Here is a 24,563-nt window from a genome sequence, read left to right on the forward strand (position 1 = left end):
TTTTGAAACAACTTGATCAATTACATTATCTTGAGTCTTATAGTTTCCTTTTTATTTTAGCTTTGTTAATCCTCACCAGAGGATATTTTTTCCCATTGATTTTTAGAGAGAATGGAAGGGAGGGAGGGGAAGAGAAAAACATTCATGTGAAAGAGACACATCCATTGGTTGCCTCCTGCACTTGCCGTGGCAGGGAATTGAACCTGCAACCCAGGTACCTGCTCTTGTCCAGGAATCGAACCCAAGACCATTTGGTGTGCACACTGAAGCTCTAACCATTCAGCAACACTGGCCAGGGCTACTTTATTTTTTTAAACATATTTTTGTAAATCCTCACCTGAGGATATGTTTTTGTTTTAAATATATTTTATTGATTTCAGAGAGAGGAAGGGAGGAGAGATAGAATCATCAATGATGAGTCATTGATCGGCTGCCTCCTGCATGCCCACTGCTGGGGACCAAGCTCACAATCAAGGCATGTGCCCAGACCAAGAATTGAATCTTGATCTCCTGCTTCAGGAGTCAGTGCTCAACCACTGAGCCACACTGGCCTGGCTGAGTATATGTTTTCATTGATTTTTTTTTTTAGACAGGAAGGGGGGGAGAGAGAGAAACATCAATGTCAGAGAGAAACACTGATCTGTTGCCAACTGAATCGGGGATTGAAGCCACAATCTAGGCTGGGAATCCAACGTGCGACCTTTTGGTGTCCGGGATAGCGCTTCAATCAACTGAGCTACCTGGCCAGGGCCCAGTTGTTACTTTAAATTATACCAGTTCCTGGCTCTTCTGCTGCTGTAGTCTTGTAAAATGGAGGCAAAGAAAAAGTGATTCAAGGAAGACATTGTCTAATTTATAATTACTTTTAGCCTTATTTTTTTTTTAAGCCTAAGGGTATCAGCAATGCTGAGTTAAACACAATTTTCCCCCCTTTAGTTTAAAGTTCACAGTGGTAAGTGATCCTATGGATGACGAAAATAATGAATGTCAAGAAGTAGGATATGCGTATCTGAAACTATGGCAGATTATGGAATCAGGAAGAGACATTGTAGAGCAAGAGCTAGACAGTGAGTAATAAATTTTTTGTGTTTCTCAATTCTACTTGTTTCTAAGCAAGTCATCCTAATCATGAATACTTTTCCTGTTTTACCTTCAGTACATAATTACTGCTACAAAGTTTGAGACACAAACTGGATTGAAATCCCTACAGCTCTATTTATTTCTAAATCAAGCCTGAGGGTAGTCAGTTGTCTATTTTAGCCCATATACCTCATTACTACAATGTATTACAACTCTCCAATGTTTGAGACAGGAAAAGTGAAAAGACAAGTTCTTTTAATTTCAATCAAATTTAAACACCAGAATTCCTGACCTCTCTTAAGCATATAAGGTTTGTAAAGGCAGCTAATACCCCTTCGGTTTTAATGCCTCATTTTGCGCCCAGTCTCTTAAATATACACCAACTTTCCTCTTCCATCATCTCTCACAATATTGGTGACCAAGTCTTATCTATTCTACTGCACAAGTGCCTTGACTACATTCCAACTGCTGTACTAGTTTTCTGAACTGGTCTCCCAGCCACTGGTCTCTCCCACCCCATTTCCATCTACTACACTGTTTCTATATATCTGATCACCACATTCTTCTTAAATTCGTTTTTAAGACTCCTTGCTGTAAGACCAACATGTTTTAACAATATCTGCGTTTGAAGGCCTCTCGGCGGGCCTGCTCTGTCCAGTCCTCACTGCTCCCTGTTACCTTACACAGCTGGGACTTCACGCATTTGCCTTAGCTGCTAGACTGTAGCAGGCATTTGAGACTATTTTCTAGATCAATGGTTTTCGAACTTCCTGTCATAACCCTTTAGTGGATAGTGAGATTAGTGAGTCACAGAGTTTGAAGGAAAAAGAACCCAGAAAACTGTAGAAAACATCAGAGTACGTTGCAGAGTAAATATTTTGTGAAACTTGATTTATGTACATGTTTGAGTCATGATATAACTTTTACTAATTATTAGAAATTTTGAGGCAAACTCGTTAGGGCAAGGGTTACAAAGTTCAAACTTTCACCGGACAAGATTCTTCATTATATTCCACTAGTTAGTTAATTGTGATCTTGGGCATGTTATTTAACCACTCTGTGCCTGCTTCAGCTCAGAGAATAGCAGTTCCTATGTCCTACCGTCACGGGGACTAAGGAGTACTTGAGTGCAGGATTAAGCAGGGATAAAGCGCTTAGGACGTGGCAAGCGCCACCTCTGTTAGCTGTTTCCCACCTCTCACTCCCAATTTCTATTCCTGTCCCCATTTCCTTAACCGGCCATGCTCTTCCTGACGTCCATAGCCCTTTGTACATAAGGGAAATCCTCTTAAGCCTTTTCTGGTGACCTCAAAATCCCTAAAGCCAATGAGTGCTTCTCAAATTTTTTTTAATAATCAAAAGAAATTTATAGTGATTTCCTTATTATGGCCTCCCTTCCATTCAGGCCTCAAAACCCTGCAGCTATATTTTCTTTCACTTCAAAACTCGGCCCCTTGAAGTATTTGCTGAATGGTTGGTCAGCCCACAATACTCTTATTTTGGCGCCACCTACACTCTTCAACTAAGATCAAGTTTCCATCCAAACACTTTGGACTGTTCTTACTAATTTTCCTTATTGCCAAATCCAACTGGTTTCCTTAGTCATCCTACTAGATTCCTCATTCTCCTTTTTAAACTCTTCTCCCTTGGTTTGTAGGCCATTTCAACCGTCCATATCACTCCCTGGGGGGTCCTTCTGTTTCCTTTGCAAGTCCTTCATCCTGGGTTTGAGTGTTGGATTCCCCTGGTTCAATTCTTGGCCTTTTATTCTCCATATACCCTTTTCCTAGGTGTTTGCATTCACTCTCAGGATTTTAATTAAAACCTAGAAATGATCTCAAATCTGTTTTTAATACAATTTAGACTTAAAGCAAACTACGTCACTACTCGTATGCCCTTAGTACCTCTCTGTCCCCCACAACCTTGTACCTTATGTCCCCTTACCCACTACCCATCTTATTATCCAAATTAGCATGGTCACCATTGGTTCCAACCTTCTCCTCACTCCCAACATTCAATTAAATTCTATTTTATCTCTTCAAATATTCTGAATCTATCCCTACCTCCCTACCCTTTGTTGTACTTCAGACCCCTTCATTTCTCTCCTGAATTACTGCTGAAGCCTTTTAACTACCCTTCCTGATCTTTTTGTGCCCCCTTTGAATATATTATCCAAATAATAGTCATTTTTCTAGAATCCAAATAAAAACTGTCACTAATACTTTTAGTTAAAACCAAATTCCTTAGAAGACAAACAAGGCCCTTTATGATCTGGCCTGTTTATCTGCATGGCTTCATTTCTGCAGCTCCTTGCAATTTTCCAAACTTGTCATGTCCTCATGTCTTGGCACATGCTTAAAATACCGTTTCTTTTTTAAAGACTCAGTTCAGGGATCGTCTCCAGAAAGCCTTTTTCAACTGCTCCATCCTGGATTAGGTGCCACTTCTTTGTTCCCAAAGCTCCTTGTTTTCATCACTGCACTTAACATACTATATTTTCATCTTCCACTAGACTGAATACTGCCCCCCCGCCAAGAGATAAAGTAACTTAGTATCCCTAGCACCCAACATGCTTTTTAATGGAATGATGCTGCTGCCTGACTGACACGCTCTTTTCCTTCCCCAACAGTTGTTAGCCCTGCAGACCCGGCTACCCCAATAGGAAGCCTGAAGGTGTCCCTCCAAGCTGCTGCCGCCTTCCATGCTATTTACAAGGAGATGATCGAAGTTTTGTTTTCATCATAGAACAAGTGCTGTTCCATTCTAAACTCTGTGAGGGAACAATAGTAAAAAGTCTCTTATAAAGTAACTTGCTAATCCATAAACTTGGTTTACTGTGATGTCTAGTAGCTCTCAACCTAATCATGAAAGCTCAGAATGTGTAAGTTTGTTTTTGTGATATTAACGGGACAAAGGCATTATTTTCTAACACCTTAGCACTCAACCAGGCAAGCAGGCTTGCTTTCAGGAACTGCAAAAGAACTGCCACAGAAGTTGAATTTACAAAAACAAAACAACAACAAAAAAAACCCACAGTTTATTTATCTTTTAGTTTTTCCAAAATTGAAAATATCAAGTCCTACTGCTAAGGAGAAAAAACAAACAAACAAACAAACAAAATCTGAGACCCCTCCTTATCCTCTCTTAAAGTCACAGAACACAGAATGAACTGCAGTGGAACAGGTGGGTGCAGAGAACCAGGAGGGGGAGGACGGCAAGATAAACTCCCCAAATACTTAAAAAGCTGTTCAACAGAAACTGTGATAAATACAGGACAATGCAAGACAAGTAAAAATAAGGAGCAGCAGTGACGAGAGGCCGTGTTGTAGATGTGGCCCCCCTTCCTCTTTTCTTTTCTCATCAGGGTATTCTAGGCCCAAGGCATGGCTCTTGCCCCTTCCAGATCTAAATGTTGACTCCTTAGTCATGAGCCTCCTTCTAGATTTTACTAGAAGCAGTATATGAAGCACAACTATTCTTACTCAGGTATATCAGGAAAAAAAAAACCACGGTAAATTTTGTTTCTACCAATATACCATGTGTGAATTTGAAAGGATGAAACCAAGCCAGGAAGTGCTGCTGCTTCTTATGTCTTCCAAGGCAGCAGAGATACCCCAGAATCTGCATGAGGCAAGAAAGCAGGAAATCTCAGACGGAGGTAACAGCCTGATCTGCCTCACTAGCTCAAGTTGTATAGTTTGTCACAATCATTAGCAAATTCCAAGAACCTGTTCTTGAGTACTGCAAAGACGGAACTTAGAGATGTGAGGAAGGTCATGGCCGTAGGGTAGGATGGTGGATCGAATCTGCTGGTCAAGAACCATGGTACAAGTAGTTAGAGTCACCTGTACCAACATCTTGGAAATACAGCTTTGAGACATCAAAGAATAAGATGTCAGAAGCCACGGATGTCCTGGCAGAAGGTGACAGGAAGAGAGGAATGAAACGGTATTTATTAACAGCGGAAGCGTCTGCCCCTCTTCAAGAACATCTCCTGCCTTGCCATTTGGATGGGGCCATTGGCACGCGTCCTGGTGGGCCTGGAATTCCCCGAGTAGATTGGTCCACACAAATGGCCCCCTAAACCCATAAACACAATGGCAAAACTTCAAAAGAAAAAAAGGAAAAATACAGTTTCTGTTATGTAAAATTTTCAGGGGTTGGCTGGAGGAAGAATGGAGCTGAGGGCCAAAGTTCAGAAATTACTTCCTCTTTTTCTTGGGGGGTGCAGAGCTGTGTCTGGAACCACGGTTAGAGCCACGGCCTGAACTGTGCACAGATGCCTTCCTCTTCCGGCTCATACTTCGACTCTGTTCTTCTTCTTCCTCGTAACGACTTTCACGGTCCGCTAATCAGAAGAAAGAGACGTTACTGATTGGATATAGGTTAGCTTCAGGAACCTAATGCTACCTGATAGCATGGAATAGTATACAGAATATAGTTGGAAGTTAGACCTGTTTTCATCTTGACTCAGTTACTTACTAGTTGTGAATGCCTGGGCAAGTACTTAACATTTCTGAGCCTTGGTTTGTTTATAAAATGGAAAATTATAAACAAATAAGGTAATCTATGCAAAGTAGCTATCACAACGCTTAGGACACAATAAATGTCTTTTTTTAAAAAATATATCTTTATTGATTTCAGAGAGAGGAAGGGAGAGGAAGAGACAGAGATAGAAACATCAATGATGAGAGAGTCATTGATCGGCTGCAGCCTGCAACCCGGGCATGTGCCCTGACCGGGAATCGAACCCGGATCTCCTGGATCCTAGGATGATGTTCAACCGCTGAGCCACGCCCGGCCAGCTAAAGGTCTTTTTTTTCTTTACTGTATCTTTATTGATGTCAGATAGAGGAAGGGAGAGGGGGAGAGAGAGAGAGAGAGAGGGAGGGAGGGAGGGAGGGAGGGAGGGAGAGAAACATCAATGATGAGAGAGTCACTGATCAGCTGCCTCTTGCACGCCCTCCGGGCATGTGCCCTGACCTGACTGGGAATCGAACCTCGATCTCCTAGATCCTAGGTCGATGCTCAACCACTGAGCCATGCCCGCTGGGCATGCCTTTTTTTTTTTTTTTTTAAAGTTTTATTTATTGATTTTAGAGAGAGGGAGAGGGAGAAAGGGAGGGAGGGAGGAAGGGAGGAAGAGAGAGAGAAAGAAACAAACACCAATTTCTTTTCCCACTTAGTGATGCATTCACTGGTTGCTTCTTGTATGTGCCCTGGCTGGGGATTAAACCTGCAACCTTGGTATACTGGGAGGTGCTCTAACTATCTGAGCTCTACGGCCAGGGCATTTCCTTTTATCTTTAACTTATATTTGGCATTTAGTTTCAGAGTAATTAAACTAGAACTATAAAAAAATTCCTAACAGAGAAGAGCCTAGAAAGTAAGACTATTATAGGACTTAGATCTGGAAACTGAATGGCCTAATTCTGGAGCCTTATAAAACTATATGGCTATGGGCCCATTGGGGGCTTGAGCAGATGAAAAAAGCATCCAATTAGGCAGTCATGCCTCTTGGAGAATATAGACAAATTTCAGACCTCCTTTGCTCCACTGGTTAAGGACTAACATCTGTTAGAAATCTGTGCCTCAAAAAATAAAACAGCCCAGCCGGGGGTGGCTCAGTGGTTGAGCACTGACCTAGGATCCAGGCGATCGGGGTTCGATTCCCGGTTAGGGCACATGCCCGGGTTTTGGGCTCGATCAATAACTCTCTCATTGGTGTTTCTATCTCTCTCTTTCCCTCTCCCTTCCCCTCTCTGAAATCAATAAAGATATATTAAAAAAAATAATAAAAAAATAACACAAACAAAAATTTACCTTTTCGGGCTTCTTCCTCTAGTTCATCCCAATCCTTTCCACTCTCTTCTTCACTGCCCAATGATTCCTTGGAATAGTCTGAAAATTGATTAAAAATTAGTCATGAGACTGGAATGGAATGAGAGAATTCTTCCCTTTTACAAAAGTAGTTTCTAGAAATGACATTAGATTAGGAAGCCACAGAAACTTTTCCTTATAAAGGCTTACCTGATTCTTCAGCTTCTGATGAATAATCTTCATCACTGTCCTCCTCTTCTTCTTCATAGTCATCCTCTGAAGGATTAAAAGTCTCATCTTCGATTTCAGACTCTGAATCCCCTTCCTCAGCATCACTACCCTGGTGAATTAGAGAAAGAATAATAATATTTACTGTTTTATTAGATAGCCTAAATATCTAAATCATAATTCATATTTCTTAGAGTCACTTGGCCCACTGGTTAGAGCATTAGCCTGTCTACCAAAGGGTCGAAGGTTTGATCCCTGATCAAGGGCATGTTCCTGGATTGCAGGTTCAATCCCCGGTCCCAGTTGGGGCATGTGCAGGAGGCAACCAATGGATGACTCTCTCTCTCCCTCCATCTTAAAAATCAATGATCCTCAGGTGAGGATTAACAAAAAATATCCTCAGGTGATGATTAACAAAACAAAACAAAACAAAACAAAACAAGAGAATCATTGAAAGAACATTTTTTGTAATTTCAAGGAAACCTTGTCAATGGCTACAAATGCCCAGTTAATTTATCATTTACCTATAAAACTACTTTGGAGAAACAATAATACTAAGGTGTGTCCAGAGTTTTTCCCTCTTGGTCTGGTCTCTTAGGCACTACTTAAATGGTATTCTCCTAATTGCCCAAATAATAACAGATAACTATAAAGCAGAAAAGAAACCCCACACTCACGCACCTCACCCTCAGGCTCCAGGAAAGACCAGCCACCTTGTTCGAAGAAGCCCTCAGGATCATCCACAATAGTCTTCATGATTTTAGTCCAGTTGAGGGACTGTACTCCTTCTGTATACTTTAGGTCACAGGAACTGGGAGAAATGACATCACAAATCAAAATCAGTCCTCTATATTTTCTGAGAATGTCCAGTTGTCATACTGGTGATTAGAATCTCCAAAGAGCAGCTAACCTTTTCTTAAGTGTATGGGAATGGCCCTGGCTGGGTAGCTCAGTTGGTTAGAGCATCATCTTGATACGCCAAGGTTGTTGGTTCAATCCCCGGTCAGGGCACAAATATAAGAATTAACCAATGAATGCATAAATAAGTGGAACAACAAATCAATGTTTCTCTCTTTCCCTTCCTCTCCTAAAAACCTATAAATAAAAAATTAAATAAAAATGTATGGGAACAGGTATTCTTTGCACCGTGCCACAAGAACATGCCCAAATGGTTGATATTTGGTCTTCCTGAGCAGTAGCCCTCACATCAGAACAACCCAATTGAAGTAAGCTCTATCCCTCAACCAAACAAGTCTGAGTTCACCTTCTTCCTTTTTCCATTTTTTTCAGGAAGGAAAAACGTACCTAGAGCTTGGTAGGCTGTTGGAGTTGAGAGTAAGAGAGAGAGAGACAGACAGAGAGAGGATAATTTGGGGAGGCTGACACAGCTAGAATTTGTGGGACAGAGTACTAAAAGATAGAGTGATAGGAAAAGCTCTGAAGATTTGCTGAAGGGTCCCCTCAATTCTGTAGCTGAGAACTAATCTGCACAAGCACAAAAGGAAATTAATCAGACCGGGGCAAGGAAACACCAGAAAGTGGTAGGCCACACAATTCCCAGATCTCACAGAGAGGTGGAAATAATTCCTGCTCCAATCAGCTTCAGTGCAAAGACCTCAAAACACACAGGGAATCAGGTAGGGTCCTTAGAAAAGTGCTACCTCAGCAACGGGACTAATTAGCCCCAGACTCAAGGCAATTCTGATTCAGCACTCATGACACATGAGAACAAGTCTTAAAAAAATCAAACAGAATCCAAGTAACTTAACTGTACCTTAGAATAAAATCTAAAAAATTTAAAATAACAAAACTTAGCACCCCAAAATGTGGAGTCACAATGTCTGGCAACCAATCACAAATTACCAGGCATGCAAAGAAGCGGGAGAAAAATCAACCAATAGAAACACATGCAGAAAATATAAAAATGATGGATGAAGCAGCAAATAAAGATGTTAAAAAGTAATTATAAATATGTTCCGTATGTTCAATAAATAAGAGAAGCACTTGAAGATGATGAGATGAATAAATAAAATTTGTGTACTCACTCTTAGGAAAAAAAGGAGGGGGGATGACAGAGGAAAGAACAAAAATACTTGAAGGTTCCTGGCCAGAACATTTCCAAATATGATAAAAATGATAAAGCCCACAGATCTAAGAAGCTCAATACACATCCAGCAGAATAATAATAAAGAAAACCACACCAAAACACCTGGTCATCAAAGTGCTGAAAACCAATGACAAATAGAAAATCTTAAAGCAGCCTGCAAAAAAAAGACAGAGGAAAAATGACAGCAGATATCAACAAAAACCCTGAAAGCTGAAAGACAAGAAGCAATATCTTAAATATTCAAAGAAAAGACCATCAACTTAGAATTCTATATCCAGCAAAAACACCTTCTGAATGAAAGTGAAATACTTTCAAGAAATATGCTGAGGCAATTTACATAGAAAACCTGTAGCTCAAATGCTAAAGGTCTGAGGTGAAGGAAAATTACAGCAGAAGGCTATAGATAGAAGATTGGAACTATACAATGGCAAGAGCACTAGGAATGGTAAATATGAGTCATACAAAAGACTTTCCCCCTCATTTTGTAAATTAAAAGGTGACTTTTAGCCCGGCCAGGCGTGGCTCAGCGGTTGAGTGTCGACCTGGGATCCAGGCGATCAGGGTTCGATTCCTGGTCAGGGCACATGCCCGGGTTGCGGGCTTGATCAATGACTCTCTCATCATTGATGTTTCTATCTCTCTCTCTCCCTCCCCTTTCCTTTCTCTGAAATCAATAAAGATATATTTAACAACAACAACAAAAAAAGGTGACTTTTAAAGCTAAAATAATGACAACAAATTGTGGAATTCATAGCATATTAGAAGTATTATGTATGACAATAGCAGAAAGGATAGAAGAGAAATAATTACGTTAAGTACAAACGATGTGTTTTCAATAATCAAAAGAAAAGGTATACATTCTCATAATGGATTTAAAAACATGAGACCCAAATGTATGCTATCTACAAGTAAGCCACTTTAATATAAAGTAATTTAAGTTAAAAGTAAATGGAAAGAAAAAAAGACAGACCATGCTAACCAAAGCTAGAAGTCTATAGTAATATAACATCAAGTAGATTTCAAAAAGAGGAATACTAGGACTGAGGGACATTTCATAATGATGAAAAAAAACCCCCCAAAAAACCCCCAATAAAATTGATAATCCTCTAGCCAGACTGACCAACAAAAAGAGAAAACAAATTATCAATATTAAGAATGAAAGGGGACATCATTATAGATCTTACAGATACTAAAGTTGGTAAATTAGATAAAACACACCAGTTTGTTGAAAGACACAAGTTAATTCTAAAATTTATATCGAATAGCTAAATTAATAATAGCCAATTCTGAAAAGGAACAAAATTGGAGGACTACACTTGATTTTAAGATTTACTATAAAGCTACAATAAATAAGACAATATGGTATCAATATAAGGACACACATATACTGGTGGAACAGAATACAATTTAGAAATAGACTCTCTCCTACAAGGCCAATTTTTATTTATTTATTTTTTAACAAAGATGCTAAGGTAATTCAATGGGTAAGGGATAACCTTTTCAACAATTCATACTAGAATTGTGTGTGTGTGTGTGTGTGTGTGTGTGTGTGTGTGTGTGTGTATATATATATATATATATATATATATATATATATATATATATCTCCAAAGTATGAACCTTGACCCTTATACCACAGTAAAAATTAACTCAAAATGGATCACAGACCTGAATGTAAGGCCTAAACCTATAAAACTCTAGGAGAGAGAAATATTTTTATGGCCTTGGGTTAGGAAAAATTTATTTGATAAAAATGAGTACAATTACAAAAGAAGTTGACCAAACATTTCGTGAAAATTTTACACTTCTGGTTTGTAAAAGACACTTAAGAAAATGAAGAGGCGCCTGGCCGGGCGTGGCTCAGCGGTTGGGCGTCGACCTGGGATCCAGGAGATCGGGGTTCAGTTCCGGGTAGGGACACATGCCCGGGTTGAGGGTTAGGCAGCCGATCAGTGACTCTCTCATCATTGATGTTTCTATCTCTCTCTCCCCTTTCTTTCCTCTCTGAAATCAATAAAGATATGTTAAAAAAAGGAAAAAATAAAAATAAAATGAAGAGGCAAAAAAACTATCACTGGAGGAAAAAATATACAAAACCTGTATTTGATGAAGGACTTGTATCCAGCCTAAAGAATTCTTCAACTCAGTAACAGATTTTCAACATGGGCAAAATATATGAATATACTCCATTAAAGGTAAAGAATGACACCTAAGCATAAAGGTGCTCAACATCATTAGTCATCATGGAAATGCAAATAGAAACAACAATGAGACAGCACTACACACCCACTATAATGGCTAATATTAAGAGGACTGACAACAGCCCGGCTGGGTGTGGCTCAGCAGTTGAGCATCGACCTAGGACCCAGGAGATTGCGGTTTGATTCCTGGTCAGGGCACATGTCAGGGTTGTAGGCTCGGTCCCCAGTCGGAGGCGTGCAGGAGGCAGCCGATCAATGACTCTCTCATCATTGATGTTTCTACCTCTCTCCCCCTCTTCCTTCCTTTCTCTGAAATCAATAAAGATAAATTTTTTAAAAAAAAAAAAGGAAAGAAAAAAGACTGACAAGTACTGGTGAAGATGTGGAGCAACTACAGTTCTCACACACTGCAGGTTTCCCAGCACTCTGGAAAAGATTTTATAGTTTCTTATAAAACTAAATATAAATTTAACCATATGACCAGCAACTCCAATTTTAGGTAATTTACCCAAGAGAAATGAAAACATATGTCCATATAAAGATCTGTATATAATGTCTATAGCAGCTATTCATAATAGTCCTCAAATGGAAACAACCCAAATGTCTATTAACTGGTAAATGGGTTAAGTATGGAATATCGACAGTGGAATACTCCTTAGTAATAAAAAGGAATGAAGTATTGATGCACAACTTGGATAAATTTCAAAAGCATTATGCTAAGTGAAGGATGCAAGATACAGAAGATTACAATCCTCTATATTTCCATTTATACAGAATTCTAGATTCTGGAATCTTCTAGACTCTCCTGAAAAGTATATAGTGACAAAAACCAGGCATGGGGTTAAGGGGATTGATTAAGGGGTATGAGCACTTTTAGGAGTGAAGGAAATGTTCTATAGCCTGATTATGATAGTAGATATAAGACTGTATATGTTAGAACTCATCAAATCATACACTTTTAATTGGTATTATTACATGAAACTGGTACCTCAATAAAGCTGATTTGAAAAAGTCATATGCATTTACACATATTTGTGATCATTTATCACCTACCTGCACATGTTTCTTAGAAAAATCCTTATGGAAATCATAAATGTCTATTTTTCTAGTTTATTTCTAAGCTCTCAACATATTTCTTAAGAGGAGACTACATTTAAAGCATCTCCCTTTCCCATACAATGAAGAGGGAAGGTAGGGAACAGAGCAAACTATTCTCATGGCTACCCAAGCCTGAAACTTTACCTCTTTATTGGGGTTCTAGCACTTTCATGAGAAATACTTTTAGCTGAAGTGTGAGCATATGGTGTCAGTGGGTAAAGTAAAATAAAATAAATAAAATAAAATAAAATAAGATAAATACTCCCCACTTTTTGCAAACATTACTATAAATGTGTATAGCTCTTTTCAAACATATATCAAACAGAGTCAGAAAAGATCTGACTTTGATTTTCCTTGTGTAAGTATCCATAAATTATTGTTGGGTATTCAGAAAAAAAGTGAATAGCTCTAACAGATGCCACATTTTCAAGTCCCAGTCTCTAACTCAACTCAAAGACAGTCTCAGATTTTTATGTACAACATACCACTTATATTTTATAATACTGGGTTCATGGGGTAAATGAGAGATCACCGGCAGATTTACTTACTTCAACCATTCCTTGATGGGGTCGAGAGAGGCTACCGGAATGGCGTTGATCATCGTCACCTTCTTGCTGTAGTCCTTGTAGACAATTACCATATCGAAGTTCTTCAAGTGAAACTGAACCCGCTCGAAGTGAATCAGCTCCACTTCATCCAATGTCACCACAAAAGGTGGCTGTCAAGGAATAACTGGATCATCATCATATAAAAATACTTTGCCCAAGTCCTAGCATTTTTCAAATACCTTCAGAATCTAAATCATTACATATAGGATAACTAAACTGCTTTTTGGGGTTTCGTTTTGTTTTTTGAAAGACTAACAGCAGTACAACATATTAAGGAGCCCCAATAAAAGAATCTGCAAGATCAAAATCTTCTCAAGAATAAATTTAAGCAAACTACGTGAAGAAACTATCAAAATAAGTATTCAAAGAAGCTTCTAATCATTTGTTCTATAAGTTTTATGTCTAAGATAAGTATCAAAAGTGAAAATCGTAAGAAAAAACAAGGATCTAGTCCTCAAAACACCTATCTTCCTTTTTCTCTGACAATGTTCTTACTAAAAGGGGGTAAGAAACACTCACCCATTCTGTAGCATTTACCAGCGCACTACTAGTGGGCTGAAGGAGGCAGGTACTCCTATAGGGAGCTCCATTAAATCTGAAAGTGAGTAAGAAAAGGAACTCACATAAGACTAAATTCATTGCAAGAGAAACTGCTGCTGCCACAATAAACTTCTTTCCTTTTCCCATTCCTAAAAATCCAGTATACTCAATACAGACTCATTTATAGAGAAAGCCTCTCAGTCTTAAACACTCATACCAGCTCTTAAAGTTTTAAGAGGAAATGGATATCTCATAAGCTATCAATTACATAAAAAAGAACATGGTATGTTAAATTATTATTAAAGGAAGAATAACCAATTTTGGTAAAAGGTAGACCAGTGAAACTTCAGGCCAAAAAAAATGAGATATGTTACCCCAAGTCCCTAAAAGGCACTTCAAATTCCAGTTCCTCCTTAGTTAGAGCCTCTACTTTCTCAATGAAATTTTTAAAGGCAGTTTTCAGTTTGTGCCTCATTTCTCGTTCCATCTGTAAGAGAAAAAAATACTAGTTAACTACAGCTATCACTTTACTTGTTAATAGTATATCCCTTCAAAAAATTTGAAGTGCTTCTGCAGTCATAACTATGACACTAATGGGTAGACCTAATTAAAGGCCATCATACCATTAATTGGAGAGCTGATCCTGCAACCTAAGTCTAATCCATAAGCCACTGTACCACCCCAGCTCAGCAGATACCTGAGTTATTCTGCAGATAGATTCAGGGGTTGTTTAGAAAATATAACAATTACTGAGCTCAGATTTGGACAGCATACTACCTCACTACCCTGCAAATAAAATTCTAAATTTCACAGACCTGCTCAGCGTAGAGGTCATCTCGGTCATGCATATGCTGATGTTTTCCCAAGTCTGTGGTGATCTCTCCTACTTCTGTGTAAAACTGTACATCTGTGTGCCGCTTCTTCCCAAACATGATGGCATTCTGAGGGCATAAAGTAGAAAGAACAAGAAGTCAGAAGACAGCCTACACAACAGACAAGGAGGCAAGATAACAAACAAAATGAGAAAATATAAAAATATCATTACTGGAAATGACAGCATTTATGTAAAAATAGTTAAAGTATTCCTGAGAATTAATGACCACAAATTAATGACATTTGGGAATGTGAAAGAGTATAAATTTTAAAAAGTACTCCTACTTATTAGAATGGACTTTAGAGATTATGTTGGTAATAAACTGTGTCTAAAGCAAAGACTTTCTATTTCAGAAAGAGGAATTTGGAGACCTTATTATGTTTTGGTGGTCATTATATATCGCCAAAGAAACAAATATGCTTAGCATCTTCTAGATGTTAGGTACCGCGGACTTTATAAATATTATTTTATTCAATTTGCTTCAAGACCTTATGTGATCGGTGACATTTTTCATCACTGTTTTAAAGGACAGGCTGACAGTAAGATCTTGCCAAAGATCACATAGCTAGTGAGTAGAAAGGTATACCTTGAGGTGAAAGTGCAAGACAATAATCATTTCTCCGTCACAGGGCTGGAACAATGCATGCTTGATGTTATTGTACAGAATATCCACTTTGTCTCCCCGAACAGATGTGAAGCGGAAACCTGGGGGGAGGAGTGGAGGAAGCAGCTAAGTACCAAGCAGTACTATAAGGTTGGCCAAGAGGCACTGCATCTTTGACTGATTTGAACAGGGTCAGAGGAAATGCCAACAACTGTACAGAGCTTTCCTTTCATTCTGTCCATACAGCAACATAAGTAGATTCCTCCCAGCATTTCCTTGTCATACTGTATCATCAGATCTGTCATTCTTACAATTGTGTCCCTGATGACAAAGCTCAGGCACATGAGATGATCCATACCATTGACATGGGCTTCCAGTGAACCTTGCATCCTCTTTTGGGCAATGTTTGGACGAATGTATAGATCTTTTAGTTTGGGGTTACTCCGGTTTAGATTGATCACCAGGGAGTCTTGTTTCACAATGCCCTAAGCGGAATGAAAATTAATATGAATCTTCATATATCTTTACACATCCCCAAAGCCCACGTGTCGTTTTGCAGAAAGGTGCTTTGTCTGTGTTCAGGCTCACCTCCTTCTCTTTCTCTTCTGCTTCCCGGGTCTTATAACGCTTCTGTACTTCTTTTATAATTCGGAAAGCATTCTGAAGGTTCAAGGCCGGTACTGTCTGTTCTCCAGGTGCCTTCATATTTGAAGCTCGGTAGGTACTGTAGAAAGGGGGAAGCGTTTATATATGAATTTCTTCATCAGGCTAGGTAACCTGTACTCATTACTATATTTTATAACTGGCTTAATATTTTAAGAAGAAAACAGTACCGCTGAATGGAGAAACAATATCTGGAAAGCTAAACAAACAAAAAAGCCCTCTCCCTTTCTTCCCTCTTAAACAGAGAATGTTATGAATGGCTGGCTAATCCATTAAATGGGGGCAATCATACTTATTTTTCAAATCTGGCATAACCTCCCAAATTATCCCATTCCACACCAAGAAGGAATAGATTCCAACGTGGCACATATTTCCTTGAAATTCTATTGTAAAATATGTGTAGTAAGTATAAAGTATTTTCATGAGGATTCTAAATTATGTTTCATCCTCAAAATAGTGCAAAGCCTTCAAGGTGATCCTAAACAAGTGCCACCAACGGGGGCTTTGCCATCCACGAGATGAGGGAGGAGAGGACAGAGAATGGCTGTTTTCCTGGGGACTCACATTTCCTTGACAAAAGTGGCTTCTGGGTTAGGAAAAATGTTGCCCTCATTCCTGCCCAGAGCACTGCCCGGACAATAAAAGTTAATTCGCAAGTAAGTATAATCTCCTTCCACCGACATACTTATATTCTGTTTGAAAAAAAGAAAAAGCATTAAAATAAACAAATAAACAGGATTCTTTCCTACAGTTATAGAGATGCTCATATTAAGTTAGGAGTTACAAGCTGACTGCTAAACCTAGCCCGTAAACCTTAATTTAAATCTAATAAACTACATATTTAGCATATCTTTTTGTATGACCGAATACCCTTCCAAAAGAATCACGAATTCTCCAAGTACCTTATGCCATGTGTACAACTACAGGTTAAAAAAATGCTAGAAAACAAAAAGTTCAAGGAAAAAGGAAAATTATGTTTCTAGACTACATCATTAACCTTTCTATAAAGTGAAAACTGAGAAGGAAGGAAAGTGATAGCAGAAGATGAGAGAGATGATTTAGACAGAATAATCTATGGTAAACCCAATTACTATTTTAAGAAATCGTTTGTAGGGAACCTAATTCAATGTTAGTACCTTGATCGTGGCAATGTGAAAAGGTGTTGCTATGCCAAACACAGGCATTATTACAGTCTCATATTTCTTATCAATATAGATCTTCATTTCCCGAATATGTGGTTCCTTAGGCATCAAAGATGGGTTTTTATAGGACACATTAGATTTGCGAGCTCTGGAGTGGGGATAAAAAATTTTATGAGAAATTTCTGCAAATCACATATATCCCTGAGACAATTTCACTGCTCAATGCAAACTCTTACTTCTGAATCTGCTGTTCTCCTTTCTGTTCAGTCAATCGCCTCTTTGCTTCCTCATTGAGTTGAGCTGCCAGTTCTTTTTGATGTGCTCTTCGTTTCTCTTCTGCAGTCATCTCATTCTAGAGAAGAAAAAAGCCCAAGCTATCAGGACACATGAACCATGACCAATATGAGATCAATGTAGTTTAAAACAGTAAACTCACTCGTGTTCTTTCTGTAAGTAGTGCTGCCCGTGAACCTCTTCCCAACAGGTCCTCAGCCTCATCTTTCTCCTCTTCCTCTTCTTCATCATCCTCATTCTATGGGGAAAAAGTCATAACCAGAAATTTGGGTTTTAATTTTTTAGACAGTATTTTTAATCTTCTTTACTGTGCTCAAATATCCTATACCACGCATATTATCCTCTTCCTACCTTTAGAAAAATCCCCACATTCTTTACTTTCTTCTTCACAGAAGTAAGAACAGTGGCTGGGCCATCCTAGAATAAATGGGAAAAGTCAGGCATCTGTAAGAACATTTAAATGAAACACTTTCACCTTCTAACCTAGTGTGTACCTGGGCCATGCTTTGAACCTCTGGACACTAGTGTTTGATAATGAATATAGTTCTTAGGTCCCCACCTCTCAGTAGGAACTATAATTTGGGAGGCAACATTGGGATAACGGTTAAGAATACCGGCACAACCCCCCCCCCCCATTGTGTAACCTTCTTCAGGGCCTGCAGCCTATGGGCAGAGGCTGGGCAATAGTTCAAGGCCACAGTTTGCTCTGGCATGGGGCACTATGACACCCCAGGGGGATGGGCCTGCCATAAATCCAAACCCATGTACACAGGCTTGATTTGAAACCTGGCTCAAACACTGAGTAGTTGTGTAACATTTGGCAAGTTACTCAAGCTTCTCTGTGCCTGTTTCTTTTTCTCCATATGAGGATACGAGTTAATTTATTAAGAGGATAAGGATTGATTTATTAATCAATAAATTAATGCATAAAAGTGCTTAACTTATAAAAACAACACTGAAATATCTGCCATCATTGTCATCATCACCACCACCACCACCACCACCACCAAGAATCAGTTCCTGCTAAGTGAAAACAACCAGTCACAGAAGACCACAAATATACAGAACAGGCAAATCCTTCGAGAGCGCACACAGTTTAGTCACTGTTCAGGCCTAGGGGACTTGAGGGAAAATGGGGAATGACTGCTCATGGGTACTAGGTTTCTTCCTGAGGTAATGAAAATGTTCTAAAATTAGATTGTGGTGACGACTGAACAACTGTGAATATACTAAATATCACTAAACTGTATACTTTAAGTGGGTGAATTATACGGTATGTAAACTGAAGCTCAATGAAGCTCAATGATTCATTATTAGAATCAGCTCCTGATATTATCAAGGTTCAAGCCACAATGTGACAACAGTTTGTTTTAAATCATTCCCTGTACTTGGATTACAATCTCTATTCCTAGCTGTATTAGGTCAGGCTGTTACCTGAATTTCTCTACTTAGCTAGCATTTAACAAAGACTTTTAAGAAGTACAAAATGCCCCTCAAAGTCACTTTATGAGCACTCAAAAGTTTAAGAAATACACACCTCATCCACAAGAACTGTGTCACCAATGAATAGGGCATACGTTTTCTCTTCTGGTTTCTTTCCTTCCTTGTTAGTCAGGTCTGAGAATCCCAAATTGATGCTGAAAACCATCCCTAAAATAGCCAAACAGGAATCAGACTATGACAGTGAAAGGATGGAGAAATGTAGATTTTTATATAAAAAAGAGGAAGATACAGCTAAAGAAAATTATACAAAACAGTATTTTCCTATTGCGTGCATATAAAACTCACCTTTCTTCAGTTTGTACTGATTTTTACTATTAATTACTAAAGAGCCTTCACGGAATTCAATTCCCATTCCAAACCTAAAAAAGAAATGAAGAGAAACTTTAGCAACAGGCTAATAGATCTCATACATGGGTGAAGTACAATATATTCTTTTTTTTTTTAGAGTTTAAAATGAAAGAGTATTAGTGAATCAGTAGGACAGAGAGAAGGCTACTCCACAGGCAGAGCAGCCTTTTTCTTCTTCTTTCCCTTAATAAGTTTATTTCAGCCAAACTAACAACACATTCCGGGGAGCAAGATCTCAAATGCTCCCATAATATATTCTATTTTAATTTTCAAGATAAGGCAAAGCAAACGTGTTGAGTAATTTACTGCTGCTGATCTGTCAGTTAAGGAAGAGGATTAGAGAATAGTCTTTGCACTTTTAAAAAATTTTTATTGACTGATTTTTTTTCTTTTTAAGAGAGAAAGAGAGAGGGAGAGGTAGAGAGAGATAGGAACATCAGAGAAACATTGATCAGCTGCCTCCTGCATGCCCTCTATTGGGGACTGAGTCCGGGCATGTGCCCTGACTAGGAATCGAACTGGCGACCTCTTGGTGCATGGGTTGATGCTCAACCACTGAGCTACACTAGCTTGGCTAGTCTTTGCACTTTTAATAAGTTGAAAATAATATCCTAATTAAGTACCTCATGTAACATTTATTATATCAAGAGTTCTTGCCCGGCTGGGCGTGGTTCTGTGGTTGAGCATCAACCTAGGATCCAGGCAATCAGGGTTTGATTCCTGGTCAGGGCACATGCCCGGGTTGCGGGTTTGATCAATGACTCTGTCATAACTGATGTTTCTATCTCTCTCTCCTTTCCTCTCTCTGAAATCAATAAAGATATATTTCCAAAAAAAATTAACTTTAAGATTAAAAAAAAAAAGTTCTTTATTTTAGCTCATTCACCTACATTTAAATTTTAATCTCTACTATGAAATCAAGTTAAGAGTTTTCCTATAAGCTTAGCTTTTCCTATTAAGGGGCAGAGATTATGATGACAGTAATAGTTGGACTAAGAGAGGCAATTTTTAGTGAAATGTTGACTCATACTAGTTACACTAGACTTTTTAAGTCACTTGGGCCAAGACTTGCTATTAGATCAATATATTCCTTCTTGTCCATTAAGGAAGCCCAGAAAGTAACTATATACCCCAAACTAATTTCTATCTAAGGAGACTGCCTAGAACTCATTTACTCGTTTCCCAAAATGTCTTTGATTCTATAAGGTGTTATCAGTTACTTCTAGGTATTCAATGGTCAAATACATTTGTGAAACACTGGAATAAATAAAAATTTAAATATGTTTTTCTAAAATAATAGGACATTTCAGAGTATTTAACTTTTGTGGGTTTTTTTTTACCCAAAATTATTTTATTTCTTTAATTACAGTTTACATTCAATATTATTTTGTATTAAAGTGTATAGCATAGTGGCTAGACAATCATATACTTCACAGAGTGTTCCCCCTGATATTTCCAGTTCCCACCTGGCACTGTACATAGTTATTACAATATTACTGACTGTATTTCCTATGCTGTACTTTCCCATGATTATTTTGTAACTACCATTCTGTACTTCTCAATCCCTTCACCTCCCTCCCCTCTGGCAACCATCAGTCTGTTCTCTGTATCTATGAGTCTCTTTCTGCTTTGTTTGTTCATTTATATTATTCTTTAGATTCCATACGAAAGTGAAATCACATGGTATTTATCTTTCTCTGACCAACTTATTTCTCTGAGCAAAAACACTCTAGGTTAATCCACGCTATCACAAATGGTAGGATTTCATTCTTTCTTTTAATAAACATTTTCTTTTTTTTTTTAATCCTTATTTGAGGATATGTTTTCATTAATTTTAGAGAGAAAGGAAGGGAGAGGGAGAGAGGAAGAAACATCAACTGGTTGCCTCCACTTTGCACCCCTAGACTGGGGACTGAAACTGAAACCTAGGTATGTGCCCTACTGGGAACTGAACCCACGACTTTTCGGTATATGGGATGATGCTCCAACCAAATGAGCCACACCAGCCAGGGCAAGCTTTTGTTCTTTTATACGGATGAGTAATATTCCATTGTATATACGTACCACAGTTCTTTGTGTGTTTTATTTAAAAAATATATTTTTATTGATTTCAGAGAGAGGAAGGGAGAGGAAAAGCTAGAAACACCAGTGATGAGAGTCATTGATGGGCTGCTTCCCGCACATCCCGTTAGGGATTGAACCCACAACCTGCGCATGTGCCCTGACCAGGAATAGAACCTTGATCTCCTGGATCATAGGTGGATGCTCAACTGCTAAGCCATGCCGGCTAGGCTGTGCCAGTTTTTTTTACCCACTTGTCTATTGATGGGCACTTGGGCTGTTTCCATAGCTTGGCTATTGTAAATAATGCTGTGATGAACACAGGGGTATAAATATTCTTTCAAATTAGTGTTTTGGGTTTCTTCAAATAAAGAAGTGGAATTGCTGGTCATGAGGCTCACATCCTCACATTACAGTATTTAATTTTCAAATGTGAGCTAAGGTGCTCTAAGAGACGAAATGTAGTAGGTAATGTTTCCTAACATTTGTAATTTAAACCTGAAACACCTACTGACTTCTACTATATCAGTCTAGAAAAATCTCCCCACCATTTGTCAGAGCAGAACTTATATTTTTGTCATATTCTCTGATAACACTATGTATCTGGCACATAGTTAAGTTTAATAGTCCACAAATGTTGGTTGAATCAATCTAAGAATACTTTACCTGACCACAGCCTGTCATAAAAATTGACTCAGAGTGACAACATCCATCCATAGCATCTTACCCTAGGTTTTTGGTAATTTTGTTCAGCAGTTCTGGCTTCTGCTTTTTAACCACATCCATGACAGCATTATAAACATCACATATCTTCACACCTAATGACAAGAAAGAAAGAGAACATTAAGTGTCTTCCAGAAAATAAAAGAAGAAAACCACATTTTAAAATAAACTCTTTCACCCAGCCAGAGTGGCTCAGGTGGGATGAGCATTAACCTGTGCACCAAAAGGTTGCTGGTTCGATTCCCAGTTGGGGTGTGAGAAGGGCAACTGATTGATGTTTCTCTCCCTTCCCCCATAAGCATGTCCAAAGGTGAGGATTAAAAAAATAAAACTAAAAAAATAAAATCAACCCCCCCCCCCCACCTATTATGTCTCCTAAAGCGGTGTTTCTCAAAGTGTGAAATAAGGAATATAGCTCCTTTCAGGAACAGGAGGGCTTAGAAATTTATATTTTTTAAAACAATTCATCCTGTCATTTTTAATTACACTACTTGAGAATCAATGACCTGGGAGACTGTGGACCACCAGGTGGTCTCAGTGAAATAACTTTTTAAGTACAGATAAATGGTAACACATTAGTTACAATACATTTTGAAAAACAGGACTACAGAAGGAATGAATTACTGTTAGAATGACTCTGGCCTTAATTTTTCAGAATTTAGGATATAAATAGATATTTCAAGCCAGAGTAGTCCAGATATGATAGCCTCTGAGCAATCTTTATCCTCATTAAACCACTTATGATGATTTCCAAAAGGATTTCTCAAAATTAACTTGAGGTATCATGAAGAAATGGTGACTGGAAGGTCTGGGCAACATGGGTGGGCTTACCAAGTGGTTTAAAGGTGGTAAATATAAAGTTCCATTTAGCCATTTGGAAGTGTACTGTCTCAAGGTAAAAGAGGTGGTTCCTTGCTTAGCAGGTTGCTATTAGTTCTGCTCTTACACTAAGATTATTCCTATCTATTCAATGTAGAATTAACATTACACATTCTGTTGGTAGAGATACTAGTCCTCAGAATTAAGGTTCTTCTGAATTCATACACTAAAAGGATCATATACCATGATCAAATGGGATTTATACAAGGAATTCAAGGATGATTCAACAAGCATAAATCAATCAATGTGATATACCACATGAACAATATGAAGGACAAAAATCATATAATCAGCTCAATAGATGCAGAAAGAGCATTTGACAAAATATCCATTTACAAAAAACTCAAAAAAGTCCGTATAGAAGGAATGTACCTCAATATAATAAAGGCCATACATGACAATCACACACCTAACATCATACTTAATGGTGAAAAGCTGAAAGTTTTTCCTCTAAGATCAGCAAGAAAACAAAGATGCCCTCTCTGCCCCTCCCTCTCTTCCTTTCTCTCTCTGTCTCTGTTTTATTATTATTATTATTATTATTATTATTATTATTTTTAAATATATCTTTATTGATTTCAGGGAGAGGGAAGGAGAGGGAGAAAGAGAGATAGAAACATCAATGATGAGAGAGTCATTGATCGAGCCCGCAACCCAGGCATGCGCCCTCATGGGGAATCGAACCCCAATCGCCTGGATCCTAGGTCGACGCTCAACTGCCAAGCCACGCCGGCTGGGCTTATTATTTTTTTAGAGAGAGAGCAGAGAGGGAAAGAGAGAAACACTGATGTGAGAGAGACACATTGATCAGCTGCTTCCTGCACACTCCTACCAAAGATCAAGCCTGAAACCTGGGCATGCGCCCTCACCAGGAATCGAATTTAGTGCACGGGAGGACACCTAACCAACTGAGCCACACTGGCCAGGGCACTTGCATTCAACACAGTATTGGAATTCCTAGCCAAAGCATTTAGGCAAGAAAAAGAAATAAAAGGCATACAAATTGGAAAGGAAAAAGTAAAATTGTCACTATCTACTATTTGCAGATGACATACTATATATAGAAAACCCCCAAAATGTTAGAATAAATTCAGTAAAGTTGCACAATACAAAAATCAATAATACAGAAATCTGCTGAGTTTATAAACACTAATAACAAACTATCAGAAGTAAGAAAACAATCCTATTTTACAAATGCATCAAAAAGAATAAAATACCCAGTAATAAATTTAACCAAGGACAGGAAAGACCTGTACACTGAAAACTATAAGACACTGATGAAGAAACTGAAGACACAAATAAATGGAAAGATATTCCATGCTCATGGATTAGAGGAATATCCATACTACCAAAGAAATCTACAAATTCAAAGAAATCCCTATCAAAATTCCAATGGCCTTTTACAAAGAATTAGAACAAACAATTCTAAAATTTGTATGGAACCACAAAAGACCCTGAACAGCCAAAGCAATTCTGAGAAAAAAGAACAAACCTGGAGGTGTCATGCTCCCTGATTTCAAACTATATCACAAAGCTACAGTAATAAGAAAAGCAAGGTATTGTCAGAAAAACAGACACGATGATCAATGGAGTGGAACAGAAAGTCGAGAAATAAACCCACACATATATGATCAATTAATTAATGACAAAGGAGCCAAGAATGCACAACGGGGAAAGTCTCTCTCTTCAATAGTGTTGGGAAAACTGGACTGCAACATTCAGAAAAAATGAAATTGAACCACTATCTTACACCATACACAAAAATTAACTCAAAATGGATTACAGACTTG

General features: G+C 38.4%; 2 protein-coding genes and 1 non-coding gene across 3 annotated transcripts in view; 1 reads left to right on the forward strand and 2 right to left on the reverse strand.

Moving 5' to 3' along the window:
• RPGRIP1 (RPGR interacting protein 1) overlaps positions 1 to 3,825 on the forward strand; it is a 42,667-nt gene extending 38,842 nt beyond the window's left edge. Inside the window, exons 22-23 of the mRNA XM_087815476.1 lie at positions 937 to 1,067; positions 3,710 to 3,825. Coding sequence (XP_087671602.1) covers positions 937 to 1,067; positions 3,710 to 3,825 — 247 coding nt within the window. The remainder of the gene's footprint in view (positions 1 to 936; positions 1,068 to 3,709) is intronic.
• A 254-nt stretch (positions 3,826 to 4,079) lies between these two features.
• The window catches only part of SUPT16H (SPT16 homolog, facilitates chromatin remodeling subunit), a 39,768-nt gene continuing 19,284 nt past the window's right edge, over positions 4,080 to 24,563 (reverse strand). Inside the window, exons 8-26 of the mRNA XM_016199607.2 lie at positions 21,899 to 21,989; positions 19,048 to 19,121; positions 18,797 to 18,909; positions 17,611 to 17,676; positions 17,402 to 17,497; positions 17,202 to 17,317; positions 16,960 to 17,113; positions 16,388 to 16,515; positions 15,749 to 15,884; positions 15,519 to 15,645; positions 15,143 to 15,261; positions 14,498 to 14,623; positions 14,057 to 14,169; positions 13,662 to 13,737; positions 13,083 to 13,252; positions 7,810 to 7,939; positions 7,111 to 7,240; positions 6,904 to 6,981; positions 4,080 to 5,428 (exon numbers count right to left, since the gene is read on the reverse strand). Of these exons, the coding sequence (XP_016055093.1) occupies positions 5,283 to 5,428; positions 6,904 to 6,981; positions 7,111 to 7,240; positions 7,810 to 7,939; positions 13,083 to 13,252; positions 13,662 to 13,737; positions 14,057 to 14,169; positions 14,498 to 14,623; positions 15,143 to 15,261; positions 15,519 to 15,645; positions 15,749 to 15,884; positions 16,388 to 16,515; positions 16,960 to 17,113; positions 17,202 to 17,317; positions 17,402 to 17,497; positions 17,611 to 17,676; positions 18,797 to 18,909; positions 19,048 to 19,121; positions 21,899 to 21,989 (2,189 nt within the window). The 3' untranslated portion in view covers positions 4,080 to 5,282. The remainder of the gene's footprint in view (positions 5,429 to 6,903; positions 6,982 to 7,110; positions 7,241 to 7,809; positions 7,940 to 13,082; positions 13,253 to 13,661; positions 13,738 to 14,056; positions 14,170 to 14,497; positions 14,624 to 15,142; positions 15,262 to 15,518; positions 15,646 to 15,748; positions 15,885 to 16,387; positions 16,516 to 16,959; positions 17,114 to 17,201; positions 17,318 to 17,401; positions 17,498 to 17,610; positions 17,677 to 18,796; positions 18,910 to 19,047; positions 19,122 to 21,898; positions 21,990 to 24,563) is intronic.
• On the reverse strand, positions 17,893 to 18,025 carry LOC148094178 (small nucleolar RNA SNORA42/SNORA80 family). The gene has a single exon (XR_015716503.1). It is a non-coding gene; the product is annotated as a small nucleolar RNA SNORA42/SNORA80 family (small nucleolar RNA).

This window comes from Miniopterus natalensis, chromosome 1, assembly GCF_054644295.1.
Source record: "Miniopterus natalensis isolate mMinNat1 chromosome 1, mMinNat1.hap1, whole genome shotgun sequence".
NCBI classification, from domain to species: Eukaryota; Metazoa; Chordata; class Mammalia; order Chiroptera; family Miniopteridae; genus Miniopterus; species Miniopterus natalensis.